Here is a 17,907-nt window from a genome sequence, read left to right as displayed (position 1 = left end):
GAGCATGTAATACAAACCAGGCTGGTAAATACTAGTGAATTTTAACATGGAAAAATCACCTTGGGTCTGGCAGGCTTGTCTTTAAACAAAGAGGCTAATCTCTCAGCTCGCTCCTGAATGCTAGGGATGTGTAAAGGCACTTGGTCATCAGAGCAAAATTGTAAACTCTGTCTCTCCTGTGGGATAAAGCCATGTAGCTGTTACTTAAAAAAAACGTATCCTGTAAGCCACAGGACACTGAGTAAGTATTAAGTCCCTTGTTAGTAAAATGTGTATCTGTAAAAATCCAAAGCCAGTGATAGAAAAACTTAGCACATGGCAGGAGGGACTCATGCACAGCAGCTATGCTGTACCTTCTGTTGGGGATCAGTGGGGTAGGAGGGCTGCCCAGGGTCCTGCCCATGGGTGAGAAGCCACTGCTGAAGAAAGAAACACGAGGGCTTTTTCATAGGCTTCAGAGTAAGAAAAAGAACAGAGAGAAAGAAATACATGTTTACTACAGAAAACAAGACGAGGGGAAAGTCTGATGTAACAATGGAGAGCAACATTAGACATTCGTTAGCTTTGATGCTGCTAACCTATATAAGGTATAGTTGTCAAAATCAGGGCTTAACAATCTTATCGGTATGGGCTGATCATACATTAACATTGTTTTAACCAGTCAAAGGGTTTTATTCAGTCTCTAAAATTGATTTTTCAGGCTTTTGTCAAATTTGGACTTTTTAAAGCAATCAAGGCATCATGCCAAGCAGACCTAACAAGTACACCAACAATGTTGGCATTTTTTATTAACCTGACTTTTCAGAATCAGAATCAGGATCAGAATACTTTATTGATCCCAGAGGAAAATTGCAGTTTTGTATTAGACTTTTGTATTGTTCTACCTTTGGCTTGCTGGACTGCCCTGTAAACTTAGCAGCTAGTGTCTTTGCTCTCTTCTGAATGTTAGGGTCATGGCTGGGCTCCACAGACCTGATCTCAAACTCCTGTGGAAAAAGTTTATTCAGATAAAATTTACCTCACTCAGTATATTCAGGGACGTCACTGTTAAAATGGCAGCTCGGCCAAGATGCCACTGTTGGACCCCTAACAAGGCCCTCAACACTCAGTTAGATCATAGCTGTAAGAATGGATTCCATAGTGCAAATTCAGTCAAGAAACTGAAGCTGAAAAAAAACATACTTTAACATACCTCATCAACATTCAGCTTAAATATACTTCAAGAAACAGAAACTAACTAGCTTTAAAAAGGGTTTTTACAGTATCCTCACTGAAACGTCGTCAAAAATCTGTTGGTAAATCCAAAACATGTGTATGCAAGATGACTAAAAGCAATCTGCAAGGTAGATGATGGCCCATTACTAAAACAAGAATGACTGCTAGCTGCCTACAAAATTATAAAGGGTGCTTACTACGTACTGAATAAGCAGGGTGTCCAAACTTTCCCACAGGACAAAGTTACAACTTTATAAACACTTTGAGAAAATGTCTTTTTTCACAGTTTGCTGTTAGCTTTTTGTGCCCAAAATTTGACATACCAATGCCAGATAACGAAGTCATATGACATTAGTGTATTAACACAGAGGCACAACACCAGGGAGGAACACCAGTTTGAAGTACAACTGTATGTGGTTAGAAATGCAGCCAAAAGGACGAGTGATGTTTTATTTTGACCCTGCTTTCATTAGAAGCCAGTGATGTTATTTAGTTATTACCCTGGTGTAGTAAAAACCATTAGTCATGGACAAAAGAATTACCACCAAACACCTAAATACAATGTCAGACGTTAGAGAGAACGGATTAGAAAGAGGGACAAGTGTTTGGTACAGCATGTCACCTGTGTGTGTGAAGAGAATGATGATGAGGAGGATGAAGAAGAAATAGAGGAGAGCATAATGGTTTTCTTAGTGCAGCTCCGCGGACCATCGCAGCTTCTGCTTGCCTTCAGAGAGACACGACAGGAGTAAAACAAGCCAAGTCACTCTGACTATAATATTCAGGACTCTTGATGGAGATCTAACATCAGGAAAGCTATTAGGGCTGCAATTAGCAATTATTCTTATAATCAGTTTAAGTTGCACGGACTTGAAGTAGGTTTTAAAATCAGCAATATAATTAAATTGAATAATTATGACCATATTAAATATCATGTTAGTCTAAAACACTACATCCTGCAATATTCTTCATTTATTTGCTCTTAGTATTCAACTTATAAAGACTTTACAGCTAGAAGTCCTTATTTTTTTAAAGGGCTAAATCTTTCCTATCACAACAGAGCATGACAAATGAAAACACAGTAAATCACAAAATAATACAAATCTATATTAATGTTAGGAGGTAGTGTGGTTATACAGAAAACACACTTACACATCAAACACACACACACACACACACACACACACACACACACACACACACACACATCAGTTAGTATACCTCCTAATATACACATCATCTACTGTAAATCTCAGTTCAAATTCAGCTTCCACACTGACCAGAATGAATATTTATTAAACTCAATGGAAATAAACCTTTAGAACCTCTTTGGAACTTAATCACTAGGAAAAGATCAAACTTCAGGCTAACTAGGTCCCAACTCTATGACATACATGGACAATAGAAAACCATGTGTATGTGACCCACACATAATCCACTTCTGCACCAAAACAATGGAAACAGACCTAATGATACACCATGAATCAGACACATGCTTAGTAGTTTATTGTAGTTGGATGACTTTGGGAAACAGACTAAAAACAATCTATTGCAAAACCCCAAAGTTACAGTCAAACGTATCCATAACTTTATTATCAACTATTATGATTATAAACTTTAATCATTGCAGCCGTAGTAGCTATGTCAGAGGGTTTACTATGAAACTAGTTGCTAGATTTTTATTCTCACAGCTACAAACATACCTGATCCACTCCGCTGGGCAAAGTCTGACACTTCACCATCTCTTTAAAGCGAAAACTCATCTGTTCCTGCAACTTGATCCTCATTTACAGGTTGGGCATGCACACCCAGACAAACAATCACTTACAGTACGATCATTTAACACAGCTATTGAACATCCAAACACTGGACACTAAAACACTGTACACACTCAGATATAAGTAATATCTAGTGGATTCAAAGGTTCTATAACGCAGCTAAGTGATCAGTGTTCACTTCACACAGGTTCTATTATCAGTAAGAGAACTAGTCATTATTGTAGGTTAGGTAATTTCATTAGAAACATACTAGACTTTTGGGTCAAACATTAATAAAGCTATAGGACTGGGGTGGTAAGGTACAGATGCGGGTTCGTGAAGCTCAGGGACGAGGTTAACTCTTTACCTTTCTCCATGAAGGACCTGGGGATAGGCGCACTGGCTTTTCTTTCAGAGTGATGCAGGGCAAAGATGGGAAAGGCACAATCCTAAGATTAGGCATAGAGCCCATCTGGGACCAGTCGAGTGTAAAATGACCGGTGGTGTGACCGGTTAGAGGCCAGAAATCACCAGTCACAATAAGCCCCCATCACCAACCATTAATAATGAGAGAAAAAAGGAGATAAAGATGGAAATGAGAACAGAAAGCATAAAAACAGCATATTTGTTTACAGATCTGCTATAAGAAACAAACTATGACACATTTCACAGCACAATTCACTGACCCACAGACAACAATAACAGACCACAGTGGTATCCTCTGCCACTTACACAGTGCATCCAAGTCTGTGACGACCCTTGGCCTGCTTTTTAAAGCCCAGTCACCCCTACACACACAGGACTAGTCTAGGAAGAGCACTGCTCATCATGTTCCACAACCAGCCAGTAACCAGATTCAGTTCTACCTGTCGTTTAAGTCCTGTAGACTGCGATGGTGCATTCTCCTCAAACTTGGCTAGCAGCTGAGTGGCCATGGATTTCACTTTGTTGTTGTTAGCCGCAGCAGTGGTATCAACCCTCCGCTCCATTAGCGCTGTCGCTAGTAAGGGTCGCTCATCACGAACCGGCCGTGGTGGCTCCTCCTGCACCAAGAGCATCAACAGTCATCAGTAACTAAAACACAGCAATCCAACATAATGACTTCTAGTCAGAGGTATGCACTTACATCCTCGGATGTTCCAGGCTGACTTGTCTTTCTTCTCTTCCCCAATCCATCAAGCTCCTTTTCCTTCTTATCCTGCCAATCAGATAAGCCAAGATTCAAAAACAAGCACAAAATAATATTATTAAAACTGTTTTAGTGTGCCAGGACATAGTAGTTCTGCTGTACAGTACCTTTGGGTTGCGTTTCCTTGTGATGTGGATGCTCTGGCCTAGTTTGCTGAGGAAGGAGATTGGAGATTTAGTGCTGGCTATCAGAGCAGCTTTCTCCTCTGGACTCAGGTTGTGGTTTTCTGAAACGCAAAGCAAAACCATCAGTAAGAATCCTATAAATTATTTAATTATAACTGTTTGTATACATTTTGTTCATTCCTAAGGGACAAATGCTTCTGGCCACAACCAGCCTTAACACATAATGCATTCAAAAGCCTGGAAACATTTATTTATTAACACACATTTATAAGCTTATACCTATTCAGCGCCCTTGGGTGTCATGAAAGGCGCTTTTCAAATAAGGTTTTATTATTATATATTATAAAATGCCACAGAAAAGCCACATATAAAACAAAGAAATGTGATAAAATGTATCACAAATTCAAAAACATAAATGTAAAGTATCTTACACTGACGTCAATAGCTCCAAAATGCAAGTAGTGCATTCCTGGTCATCACATTTTAAATAACAATTGAGAATCTCCTTGGCGGCAAATGCACTATATGCCAAACAAATATGTGGACACCTGGTCTTGATGTTGTTGGATCTCATTACAAAACCATAGACCGTCAATAAAATAAATCACCACTTCAAAATATTTATACACCAAGTTCTCTCGCTGCACCACAACTCACCACTAGGGGGCACAGTGTCCTTAAACATCTCGTAGAACTGGGTGAGGTACACGACCATGGACAGCTTATCAGGTTCCACTACCACGGACATCTCCCTTCCAGTCATAATGGGAGATATACCAAACTCCTTCTCAGCCACGTCAAACCCCAACTGATTATTCTTCTCAACATCCTTCTCATCCAGACAGTCAAAGACACTTTCCATTAAAAGAACAAACAAAGAGTTAATACATTATGATCTTCCTTAGAACTTCCAAGTGAAATATGAGTACTGTTACAGTGTAATAGATTTTTACCATTTATAATTTATTAATGTTATAAGGTGTCTTTACAATAGTGGTATCACAAAAGCTTGCCATAGTCAAACGTGCACTCAAACAACAACACCTATGTAATTCAGGTTTTGATCAGAAACATGCTAACCAACAACCAACCACCATGTTTGTTTTTTTTGTTTTTTTTATAGTGAAGAATGTGATATCGACTTGTATGTTGTATGGGTTGCTAATTTAAGTAACAACTGGGCAGAAAAAACCCAAAATGATATCAATATCCAAACTCTTCCAACAATGTACCTCTGCAATACTGTAAGCTTACTGATTCAAACAAATAGCACAACGCTTCACATTCAGCTAATGAAGAATAAGCAGCATGCTAATGTGTTTTAGAGGTAATGGATTTATCTGCTACTCTGAGACAGTGAGGGAGGCTGATCTGTTTATGGAGGGCTATTAGAAGCCACTTTGCTTTTTCTAACAAGCAAACAGCATCACGAGATGCTGAACAAGAGTCCAACACTAATGTTAGTTGCACTGCTTTCAACATACATCAAACTGACATGCTTTTAGAGACAGGAAGTTGAAGGCAAGCCTAACAGAGCTGCAGTACTTTCGAGTGTCATGATACGCACGCGATAAATGGGTGACAGGTTGAGAACCATGGTTTAGATGAACCTGTAAGGGTTAGAGATATATAAGACAAATGGAACTCACATAAGGTCTGGTCTGTAGTGGTGGATTAGGGCACATAGTGCCAGGCCGCTCTTCCATGACATAGTGAGATCATTTACGCTGACCCCTCTGTAACCATCAGTCTGTCTCTGACACCAGTTCAGCAGCTTGCTGGAACGTGCCACCGATTCTGGAAAAGAAAATGCACATACCTGATCAGTCACTGCCTCGAGAGATGCATTTATCATCATAAATTACTGTTAGTAAATTTGATAAGGTCAGCATCCTTGACAAACACAATACTTTATTCATTAAATAAGGTTATTGGGAACCCTGGAGGTTGGGAGGGTTTAGTTATAGTTAACATGATATTTTACTTTAAATATTGTTAGTTCAGCCAGTATCATGATGTTTAAAAGGAGGCGTAAAAAACTATTTTTGAGTTAATATAGTCAACTGCAAGATGCTACAATTTAGATGGAGCCCATGAGATAAAGATCATCATGCATTTTGGCTTCCTCCACACAGTTACCTTGGAACTGCTTCTCAAGCAGAAATTCTAGGATAAAAATAATAAGGCATTAAGACCATCCAGTTCAGTCAAATAAATAAAAGTACATAAAAAGTTTTAAGAATGAAGGTGGCATACCATTCCTCAAGAGTTTGGGAGTGGAAGAGTTCACCACATTCTCCATGTCGACAGGAATTTCCCTGGTCTCTCCAGTGTAAACAAGATGCCGGACCTTTCAATGAATAAATTAGATTTAATTTTGTTTTAGAGTCTAATAAAATGTGGCATGTAAAAAAATAAAGCCAAAAAACATAAAGAAAACCAGTAAATTGGACGTCTCACCTGGTTGGGCCTGAGCAGGTGCATGTTGATGTTGGGGTAGCGTGTGGTAGGATCCACTGTGTAGTGACTGTGGTTCTTACTCACATTCTCAGGGGTGGTTTGAGGGAGCAGACGGTAAATACTCTCCCTAAAACACAAATATTCACACTTTCTCTTACTAGCTCCGAGTCAGGAGAATAAACACAGATAAAGTAAAGCACTTGGGTAGAATAGTGCATATAAGCAGATATTTTAATACTCTGAAAAATATCAAGGAAATATTAAGAAAAGAAAGACAGAAACAAAAAATAAAGAGAAAGAACAAAGTACAATGAAAAAAATGTGCTGAGGTGGTGTAGCCCTCTTTTACGCTAAACCACCACTGCTGAGATCCAGGTTCGAATTTTAGCAGTCCTATCGGCTGGTCAGATGTCTAAACAAACATGATTGGCTATGTCTGGGGAAGCCCTGTTTACGCAAAGCCCTGTCCAGGCATTTATGCCTTCTGCCCAGGGTTTCCCAGTGGAACCAGGTCTACCACGGCCCTGACCAGGATAAAGCAGTTGATTGAAATAAAATGAGAAAGAACAAAGAACCAGTGTGAAATGTAATGAAGGAGAAAAAAATCACCTTTCTGCCAGCACCTCCAGAGCAGAGGCACCCTGCGCCCACCTTCGCACCATCCATGCAGAGTCCATGGCTGCCAGGAAACCTCGCGCAATGCCTGTTCCCATTGGCCAAAACGGCTGCACAGAATAGAGATACCACTTTTATTTATTGTATATAACATAAAGTCAAATGTATTTGTGTAGCGCTTTTTACAATGGACATTGTCTCAAAGCAACTTGACAGATTCCAGGACCAAAAACCCCTGTTGAGCAAGCCGAGGTCAACACTGGCAAGAAAAAACTCCCTAATTATTACAAGGAAGAAACTTTAAAAGGAACCAGCCTAAACCAGGACCTCCATCCTCCTTGGGTGGCCCAGAAGATAATTTGGATGAATTAAATTTTGATTATATTAAACTTCCATATCGAAGCAGCAAACTTGATTATAAGAATGTAATTACAACCTCCTATTGCCTTCCAGTATTGCTCAGACCTCTATGTGAAGTTCAAATACTGTTTCTGGTTACATTATTAAGAGTCGCAGCATTTTCTCTCACCTCCAGAAGACTGTCTCCAACCAGGGCTACAAGCAGCTGGTGGCCGTTGCGTTGACGCACCAGCGCAGCATTTTCCGAGGCGTACATGCAGGTGAAGTCGAACATTGCTACATCAGGCTGCCCATAATGGTTGATGGCAAAGTCCAGCGTGGGTAACTGATGATTGGTGGAGAAATCTGCTGCCTCTCGGGCATAAGAGAGCAAAGCAGCTTGGTCCACGTTCGACCTGGACAGAAGCATTTCAGTGTCCATGTAATCCTGTAGGACACAGAAGGAAACAATGGTACAAATCTTGAGATTACTTAAGATTAAGACAAAACAACTAGTTTTCACAATGTTACAGTCAAAGCCAAACATATTATTTATGTGGTGTGTGTGTGTGATTGCTGCAGTAGATGACACCCTTGTTTTAATGTAGCTGTTTGCAGTGTTTGTGAGCAACATATAATTCAGCAGTGAGAGGATCAAGAAAGAAAAAATAAAGAATTTATGTATGAAACGTACAGATTGATTTCCAGCTGGGATGCATCTGTGGTTATAATGTCAGCCAGATTGCTACAGAAGAGACAGTGCAGACAGGACATCTTCTAGAAACAAAGCATTCCCTTGCATGGATGTATACCATATATTTATTTTATTTTATTAGGGTCACTGTCTCGCTAAAACAATATATTTTCATCAGATTTACCTTATGCCTGATGATTTTAAATTCTCCTAAATATGTCTTGATGCACTGACTTCGTTCATTGCCATTTTTGTGTCATCAAACCATTAGATTAGATGCTCATGTTTGTGCTTCTTTTTTAGCAGAGGTGTTTTGTGTTGGGTGTAGGAACAGAGTTTATTGAGGGGCAGTTTATTGTTTCATTGTTTGACTGTTGTTCCCGCTGATTTCAGGTCGTCCTGCAACTCTTTCCGATTGACTGTTTATCTTTGGCAACATCTTTTATAAGGATTGAGACCATCTGTAAAAAATTCTTCTAGATTTCCAATAATGGTACAATATTTCTATAACCCTATTTTTAGAGAAGTTGGGACATTTTATAAAAATGCAAGGACACTGAGTGTGTGCGCTAGACTGGCCTGGCTGCCATCCAGATCTGTTTCCTATTGAAAATGTATGGCTCATCATGAAAAGGAGAATACTTTAAGCTGAATACTTGTTTTCCCATCACTTTATGCTTTGAAATTGGAAGCGTATGTTTAGCCTGCTCGGCGTGCATAGATACTTTCATATAGAATGCTAAAAATCTTCAGAATCCTTTTTTAAAAATCTTCAGAAAAGAAATGACCACCAAAAAACAAACTATTACGTTGAGGAAAGTTAAACATTTCGTAACTTTCGTAAGTTTCGTAACATTTCGTAAGGGCCAGTGATAGCTCAGTGGTTAAGGTCCTGGACTAGTAAACAAAAGGTTGCCGGTTCAAGCCCCGCCACCATCAAGTTGCCACTGTTGGGTCCCTGAGCAAGGCCCTTAACCCTCAATTGCTCATCGTGTTCCGCTCATTGTGTAAGTCGCTTTGGATAAAAGCGTCTGCTAAATGCTGAAAATGTAAATGAAAATGTAAATGTAACTAACACAAAGACTAAGGGGCTAATAAAGAGGTAGGATAAAAACATGATGAAACAGAGATTAAACACAGTACAGATTAGAAATTCTCTTTGATCACTCACATGCTTAATGACACCCTTCTCCAGTAAGCTCTGCTTCTTGGCAGTCATCACAAAGTAGTGTGTGTCATCTTTATAGTACACAATGTTTTCCAGATCAATTCCTATGAAAAGAAATTAACCAACAGTCAGATAACAATTGACAGACTTTTAGGAACAAGAAATACTAATAAGCACGCAAGATAACTGGTATTTAAAAAGAGTTGAGAGAAAAACAAACTTGCAGACGTGATTTCAAAAGTGAAGTCAAAACTGATTCTCTCTTGTCTGTGCTGCACTTTATTACAGACTGGGACCAGCAGCAGTGATTACACAACTGACAAAACAAAAACAATGGCTCTTTAGACTCTGCCAACTCAGCACAAATCCCTCAGAGAGGGGACGAGGGCAGACTGGCAGGCAAGCGCTAACCACACTGATGAACAAACCCAACACGAAATTCACGTTACTTTCCTCTTCTGATTACTTCTGCTCTCAGACCTGTATGCATAATGCTTAAACAGAGTTTCTGATTGGCTCAAAATGATACATTTATTTTTTAGGAATCCCTGACCACAGTCAAGCAAGTTTCTATGCTCCACTGTTTCTGCATCTTCTTTCATTTATGTGATGTTTATTATGTTTTGTAATGATGGTACGCCACTCTAGTAACAACACACACTGTTGCATTAGCAGGATTAACACTGTTACAGCATTACACAATCTCCAAAGATATACAACATTTACAGAATTTATTATTTTACGATTATGGTAAAGCTGGATTTCAGGGCCCGAGTGGCACAACAGAAAAGTATCTGTTCTAGTATTTTTGACATTATGACACTGGTCTAGTGCTTTACTAGAAAGTGCAAACAGACTTCTCTCTACAGTATGTTAAAGAATTATATTATTCTCTCCATATAATAAAACTAAAGTAAAGCTGATTTTGGGCACTTGAAAGCACTAAAATTAAAGATTTGAGAGAAAACAGGTCAATTGGGGTGGTAGACGTGTTCTAATTTGCCTCAAGCAATGTCAACACAAGGAATGATTTGCAAAAGCTTGAGGTGTAAACAATCACACATAAACATAACGTCTATGGCAGAGGTCCCCAACAACTAATGAAACCACTGCTTTTATTTTCCACACATGGGTGTTTATCATCTCATATCACCCCCAGGTGGAAGCAGTGTCTCGTTGCAGCGAAAAGAGCTCATTTGTGAGTAGTATAGTTATTCTATTTTAAGTCCCTCTGCCCCCACCGGTCCGTGAAATTATAATTTTATATGAAACCGGTCCGTGGTGCAAAAAAGGTTGGTAAGCGCTGGTCTATGGTGTCCAAGATCCCAGCAGCATGTGTAAGCCTAAATAGTCTCTGAAATGCCACTGGAGACTGGAAATGTTCACATATGTTCCTATAACCTGTGTTCAGGTTATAATAAGGACAAATACTGGCACAAATATTGGCACATTAAATTTGTATTTTTCGATTTTCATGATAAGGCTGAAAATGCTTACACTGTAACCGTATTCCTTTTCAAATGACAATACCTGTGGCTTCTCTTAGGTCCTGAAAGAACTTCTGGTTGAAGATAAAGGCCACCCCACTGATCTCCTCTACCTTGGCCTCGGCAGTGGTGTTTCGGTTGATGAAGTTAGCTGTAATGGCGATGGCCAGCTTCCCCCTGAACTCTTTCCTTCCAAACCCTAAAAAAAAAGAATCAGAGACATGGCAGAGGTTTTGCATTCAAAATAGGACTCCTATTACAAAACTGGACTAGGAGAAGGTAAAATCATTGTGTAGAAACACATGCATACACCATCACAAAAACACACACATTTCAATACCATCTGAAGTATCTTAATTTATTACATACATTTATAAACTTTAAAGAAAATAAAGATTTGTTAATGTGGTTCATCTTGTATTTGAAACCAAATTCTACCCTACACACCATCATTTTAAATGACGAAACAAGCTGTAAGTCTGTTTCTCCTGCTAAAAAGTCAGTTTAATAATCACCACAGTAATGAGTAACATATTTAGCTGATCAAAAGAGACTGGCAGTCATCCAATGAAGATTGGAGGGATTATGCGCAGTGGCCAGGCTAGGATCTTGATAAGATCTTGAGGTATAACAAGACCAAAATCCTAAATCCTTCAGAGTGAGGTTTAAAGAAAATTACAGGAACCGACTCTTTTATTATTTTGTTTACCTGACAATGTGTTTCTCCTCCCATCTGCCCCGATAATAACATCAAACTCCAGCTCACTGACAGGGTGTGTTTTGGGATGGACTTCAGCTCTCCAGCCTATTCCTGAAAGTGACATGTCACATGATGACGTGCATTTTTCATTTCAGAACTAGTACTAGATTATCTACCGGATGTCAAAAAGCAGGAAAATATTGAATCTTTCGGACTTAGGAAAAACGTACTCTCATTTTCTTGGTGCTCCGGTGGTTCGATGAGGCCTTTAAACTCCACATTGACGTGAATTTCGATACCTAGGAGCAGAGCCATTTTCAGCAGCATCAACTGCAGCTGACGAATACCTGCAGGAAGAGCCATGCAATTATCGCATAATGTACGGAGGGTTGTAAAAAATTAATTATGTTGTAATTACTTATTTGCTACTGGAGGGAGATTATAAAGAGGAACATCAGCATAGGTGGTCTGGTGGCACAGAGATCTACTACTCTAGCCCACAACTGCTAAGATACAGGTGCTTAATCATTTAAAAAAGCAGGAATTGATTGAGGATCGCAGATTTGATAAAACAAAAAATGCATCAGCAAATAATTTAATGAGCAGTTAAAATAATTTTAGGTATTGCACTAGTTAGTGCAGAATCTCAACAAAAGATTTAAGAAATCCAAAGAAAGGAAAGATGCCGCTCAGGTGGCGCAGCGGTAAAACACATGCTGTTCACTGGAGCTGAGATCTCGAATACATCGTATTGAATCTCGGCTCTGCCTTGCTGAGGCTGAGTGGCTACATGAACAACGATTGGCCTGTTGTTCAGATAAGGGGCGGGACTAAAGCCGGATGCGGTCTCTCTCTCAGACTAGTGCAATTACGACCTTTGCTGGCTGGTTGGTGGCGCCTGCACGGAGATGGGGAAGGAGGGGGTGTGTCTCTCCGTGCACAGCGCTGTACCGCACTGCACTCGTCAAGTGTATGTGATAAGATGTTCGATTGCTGTGCATGTTTCGGAGGGGGCGTGGAGCAGCCTCGTCCTCCCCAATCAGGAGCAGGGACCAGCACTAGTGAGAGGATGATTGACGGGTAGAAATTGGATGCACTAAAAAGTGGGAGAAAAAGGGGGAACATTTCTATTTTTATTATTTAAAAAAAGAAAAAAAAGAAAAGAAAAATGTAAAAAGTCCTTTTTAATGTCTGTGACCTTTAATTCGGTTTTGGGCTTTGGTTCTGGGCAAGTTTCTGTAATAAATATCAATACATGGACCCTGTAATACCATGTCAAACAAGTAGTTCATTTAGCGTTTTCTTTTTTCTGATGCTACACAATAAATGTATTAAAATTATGATGACAGTGGTAGCCAAAATTCAAATATCGGGATTGTTGAGGGTCATCATCTACTCACTGATGTGGTCTATGGAGCCTGCACAGAATTTTCCATGGAACTTCTTTGCACCGAGTCCCCTCAGATCCTGAATGGTAAAGGGCCACAGATGAAGGACATTGTTGCGGGAGAATGCGTCTCTTTTCTCCAACAGTACCACCTTGGCTCCCAGAAATGCAAGCTCTATAGCTGTGCGCAACCCACATGGTCCTGCTCCAATGATCAGACACTAGAAGACACAAGTAGACATGATTTGTTATCCAACTCCGGGCTTTGAATACTCTAAAATTACGAATGCATGTATAGCATTGCTAAGTTCGTACCTTAGTGTTAGCACAGGCTCTTCCTTTCTTGTATTCCTTATGGCTGGCACGTTTGTCGAGCTTGGCCCAGAGCGCTTTCGCCCTCCAGTAGTTGAGCTTGGACTTAAGCTTGTGGTAGAAGACTCGATACTCGCTGGGCTTGAGCTCGAGGAAGTCGCACAGCTCCTGAAAGGCTTTAAGCGTGCCCTTACAGGTGGTGGCCTGAACAAAGCGGTCAAAGAGCACATGGGATTGATTGACCCCCTCTCCTGCTGCACCAACTCCTCCATCTCCCATGGTCCCTCACCCCACACAGGGGATTATGGGACAGCTCTTGCCTGTCTCAGTCAGAGTCTGTGTTTTGTGGTTCAGCTCCCTACTTCACTCATCTTCATCCTGCAAAAAAGGATAAAATAGTGTCAACTTTTACCACTAAGCTTGTTTGGTCACAAACAGAACCAGTAAACTTTGGATATTATAAAACACACAGTGATTTAAGGCAGCATTTTTTATTTTTATATTTAGGCACAAATATTTAAAAAAAACATTTGGTAGAAGCCAAGGAAAGTTAAAGTTTTTACAAATTAAAAAATGTATAAGACACAACTCAACAGACAGACGTGTACACTTAAGGTGTGGTTTGTGTGGTCCAAGGAAATCTCCACCCTGTGGAAAGAGTGGCAGAGTGGGATAAAAGGGGAAGCTTGTAGAGGGTAGGAGTCAGACAACCCGACTGAGTGCCAGCTCTCCTCGACTGAACAAACACAAGTTTTCTACCTGACCCCTGCTCTTTAGAACTGCTGTGCCAGCAAGGACTCCACCCAGCATTCTGCCAGCTTTAGTCTTTTCATATCATTATATGGGAGGAAAATGATACGATATGAGGTTTGCTACTGGTTCACACCAAGGTTTGGTTTTAGTTTTTCCAAACATGGCTGTAAATCAGCAAACTAATGATAAGTTCTCTAGACAAAAGCCTAGTGCACAATACTTTGGAGAGGTTTACAGATGTTCAGGTTTACAGATGTCGATAAGGGGTGACACACTATGCAGTTTATCAACCAGTTACAAAACATAGTCGAAAGATTGGGCTTAAACTAGCAAGAACTACAGGAGCAGTGGTGGATAAGTGGTTAAGGTACTGGACTAGTGATCATAACATCGCTGGTTCAAACCCATCACTGTCAAGATGACAATAAAGGGTCCCTGAGCAAGGGCCTTAACCCTCAATTGTTTACAGTGTGTTCAGTCACAAGTGTCAGTCTGCTAAACAGCATAAATGTGAATGTTTTTTTAAACAATAGAACTGGTGGGAAATAAACACACAACACACACATACACACACTCACACCTCCACTCTTTTGGAAAGGCCTTCCACAAAACTATGGAGGGCGTCTGTATAAATTTGCCCATTCAGTCCAAAAAGCATTTGTAAGGTCAGGTACTGGACAAAAAGGCCTGGCTTGTATTTGACGTTCCAATTCATCCCTAAGGTGCTAAGTGGGGTTAAGGTCAGGACTCCACACATACTCATTAAACAATGTTTTTATGGAACTTATATGCATTGAGATGCATTTATCCTGGAAGAGGAAAGGGCCTTCCTCAAACTGCTGCCACATGTAAGAAATTTTATACTTATTCATTTTACGTTAGCCATGGGTGAAACTGAGATGGCTGAGAGAGTCTTTATTACATTATTATTTGCAAGAGCAAGCTGTATTTTAGGCATTATATCAACATGAATAAATCTATCAATAGGAATACAAATGCATTTATGTTTGAATGAACGTGTATAGTAGCTAATATCAGGCTTCTACAGTGTCAGACGGTGTTGTGCTGAAGAGAACGCAGTGAGTTGGCATTCTTATGTACAGAAAGGAGGTCTGATCTACATTCATGCTGCATTGCCATTACAGTCCTGCGCTCAAGGGAAATACTTGAAATACTGCAGAACCTCTTATCAGCTGTATAAACAGGGTCAGATCAAGACAAACCAGGAAGTGTGATGATGAAAGTGTGCCACCATGCACGTGCACACAGACATGAAACTGTGGGCATGGCTAATGTGATATCCCTGGAGAAACGGACATGTTTAACATTCGTAATAGCAGGAAAGGCTGCGTTATAGCAAAGCTCTTAAAAGCATGACTGGCATTTTTCTCATACATGGTTTTCATTCATTCATTCATTGTTTTACCACCACTTTTTATCAGGTTCAGGGTCATAGTGGGTACAATTCACTGGGTGAAATTCAGGAACCACAGGACAGGTCACTAGTCAATTCAATTCAATTCAAAAGGTAGCTTTATTGGCATGACAAATAAAGACAATCGTATTGCCAAAGCTTTGGGAAAAGAATAAGAAGTAGAAAAAAAACAATAAAATAGTAAAATATGTACAAAATAGTTACAGATATGTAAAAATGAAAAAAAAAAAAAATAATAATAATAACAATGGCAGTAATATTGTATGTAGGTAGTAATGACAATAAAACTTTGGGTCTGGGAGGGAGTTAAAGTTGGGGATGATGGTGTTAAATCTGGGGAAGAATTGGGACAGGATGTGATGGTATTTGGTGCAATATGGGTGAGGCAGTGCAGATCTGTCTCTACTGTACTCACAGAGCAAATACAGACACACACACACAAATGGCAATTTAGGATCACTAACTGCATGTCTTTGGACTGTGGGAGGAAATCGGAGAACCTGGAGTAAACCAACACAATCACAGGGAAAACATACAGACTCCACACAGAAAGGACCTAGACTGCTTCATCTGAGAATCAAACCCAGGACCTTCATGCCGTGAGGCAACAGTGCTATTCACCATTTACTGTATTCAAGCTATCATGGTAGTGCTAATAAACTCCTGGTGCTTCGGATTACGAGTGAGGCTTTGACTATCAGACGCAGGTCCTCAGCCAGCGGTACCGGTCCGTAGGTCATTTATTACCGGGCCGCTCAGAAAGGATAAATAATTAGAGATCACTACAACTGCAATTTAAACACTGATTCCATTTCTGCAGTGATGGCAACCAAAACAAAGTAGACTGGACATAAGGAACACACTTCGGGTGTTATTGTCTCCTATCACCCCTAGGTGGGAGCGCCTCATTGCAGCAAAAAAAGCTCAGGGTTCCCACTGATTTTCCATCATTGGTAAGTAGTGTTGTTATGCACTTTTTATTATGCACGTCGTATAATTTAATTTTGAATCCTCCCACCCCCGCCGTTCCGTGAAATTATATCTTATATGAAACTGGTCCGTGGTGCAAAAAAAGGTTGGGGACCGCTGCTCTACAGGCAGGTCGTAATCATAAGGCTTCTCTGTGTGGAGCCTCTCACAGCACTGATTATTGAGAGCACTGGAAATGCCAAGTCACCACAAAATCTCTCCAGCCAGGTTACAATAACAGCCTGAAACACATTCCATGAGTACTTGCAGAACGGGCGAGTTGTAGCTATAATTAGAAGCAGGTCTATATTTAGCTTCACACAGGAAATGCTGTGCAGCACATTTCTGGCATAGTGAGATATCACATTTAGTTTTTTGTTTTTTTTACATCTTGAGAGATAGCAAACAGACCTGTGTATGGTCAGCTTCTGCACTGCAGAGCTGAAAATATGCCAGCTGGCACCGTGTAATAGGGAGATGATGCAAAACCTGCACAGATCACATTTAACCTTTTTTAACCCTGTGTTCACACGGCAAGGACTTTTCGTCTTTTGTCAGCCAAGTCGCTGATCACTCGTCACCCTGCGTCCACACCGGCAGAGTCTTCATCGCCTGTGGGTGTTTGGTTGCCATGGTTTGAATGATGCTAAGCAAAATAAAAATAAAAATAAACCAATGTCATGACAGTACAGCAGTGTAATGTACTGGCTGATATATACAGAGCGTGTAGAATCTTTCCAACCCAATTTTTACCACAAATCAAATGTGTTTCCACTAAAAATAAAAATCCTGAAGGAAAATTGCTAGTCTCTACACTGTGGGCATGATTTAAACAAGAAGACATTAATAGCTGGTGACCTATGTTCTTAGACAACTGGTGACCAGCGCCATTTCTCATCTTTCCACCATGACTCTGTATTAAGCCCATCATACAGGATGTGGGAAGAGAGAACATGACCTGGGACTGGCAAAACCAACACAGTGTTATTAACAAATTGCACCAGCAACCCAGGTTACTTTCAGTGTCATCATGGAATGTGCATTAAGCAGGTAACCTTGTTCTAAACCTCATTAGAATGATCAGATTCTCCTGCATTGTTTTCAAAGTCAAATAAAACTTCATGTCTTTAGCGGGACTGAATCTCCAGACAGGATCATCCCTGAACTGCAAAAATGCACGCAAAAGATCTGAACCTGTGCTGCACCATGCAAATCATGAACAGACCGTTTCCTTTACAGCTGTATTTTTTTATAATCCAGGTACTGTTTTAGGCTGGACTGTATTTTGTCCATACAGTACAC

At 40.2% G+C, this 17,907-nt stretch overlaps 1 protein-coding gene across 23 annotated transcripts in view; it reads right to left on the bottom strand.

Annotated features, from left to right (window-relative positions):
* The window catches only part of mical3a (microtubule associated monooxygenase, calponin and LIM domain containing 3a), a 75,614-nt gene that overhangs the window by 32,491 nt on the left and 25,216 nt on the right, over nucleotides 1-17,907 (bottom strand). For 17 of the 23 annotated variants that reach the window (XR_010013986.1, XM_063004234.1, XM_063004233.1 and 14 more), the window contains exons 2-17: nucleotides 13,452-13,826; nucleotides 13,150-13,357; nucleotides 11,980-12,096; nucleotides 11,759-11,860; nucleotides 11,093-11,248; nucleotides 9,566-9,666; nucleotides 7,891-8,148; nucleotides 7,356-7,471; nucleotides 6,747-6,873; nucleotides 6,543-6,636; nucleotides 6,426-6,452; nucleotides 5,936-6,083; nucleotides 4,944-5,140; nucleotides 4,269-4,387; nucleotides 4,099-4,170; nucleotides 3,839-4,015 (exon numbers count right to left, since the gene is read on the bottom strand). Coding sequence is in view for 22 of the 23 variants with exons in the window: in XM_063004234.1 (XP_062860304.1) it covers nucleotides 3,839-4,015; nucleotides 4,099-4,170; nucleotides 4,269-4,387; nucleotides 4,944-5,140; nucleotides 5,936-6,083; nucleotides 6,426-6,452; nucleotides 6,543-6,636; nucleotides 6,747-6,873; nucleotides 7,356-7,471; nucleotides 7,891-8,148; nucleotides 9,566-9,666; nucleotides 11,093-11,248; nucleotides 11,759-11,860; nucleotides 11,980-12,096; nucleotides 13,150-13,357; nucleotides 13,452-13,727 (2,295 nt within the window). In the remaining variant the exon portion in view is untranslated. Of the gene's footprint in view, nucleotides 1-3,211; nucleotides 3,445-3,838; nucleotides 4,016-4,098; nucleotides 4,171-4,268; nucleotides 4,388-4,943; nucleotides 5,141-5,935; nucleotides 6,084-6,425; nucleotides 6,453-6,542; nucleotides 6,637-6,746; nucleotides 6,874-7,355; nucleotides 7,472-7,890; nucleotides 8,149-9,565; nucleotides 9,667-11,092; nucleotides 11,249-11,758; nucleotides 11,861-11,979; nucleotides 12,097-13,149; nucleotides 13,358-13,451; nucleotides 13,827-17,907 lie in introns of those variants that run through there. The other 6 variants (XM_063004236.1, XM_063004254.1, XM_063004253.1 and 3 more) reach the window with 3 other exon arrangements.

Source organism: Trichomycterus rosablanca, chromosome 11, assembly GCF_030014385.1.
Source record: "Trichomycterus rosablanca isolate fTriRos1 chromosome 11, fTriRos1.hap1, whole genome shotgun sequence".
In the NCBI taxonomy this organism is placed as follows: Eukaryota; Metazoa; Chordata; class Actinopteri; order Siluriformes; family Trichomycteridae; genus Trichomycterus; species Trichomycterus rosablanca.
This window is presented reverse-complemented; position numbering and strand designations above follow the sequence as displayed.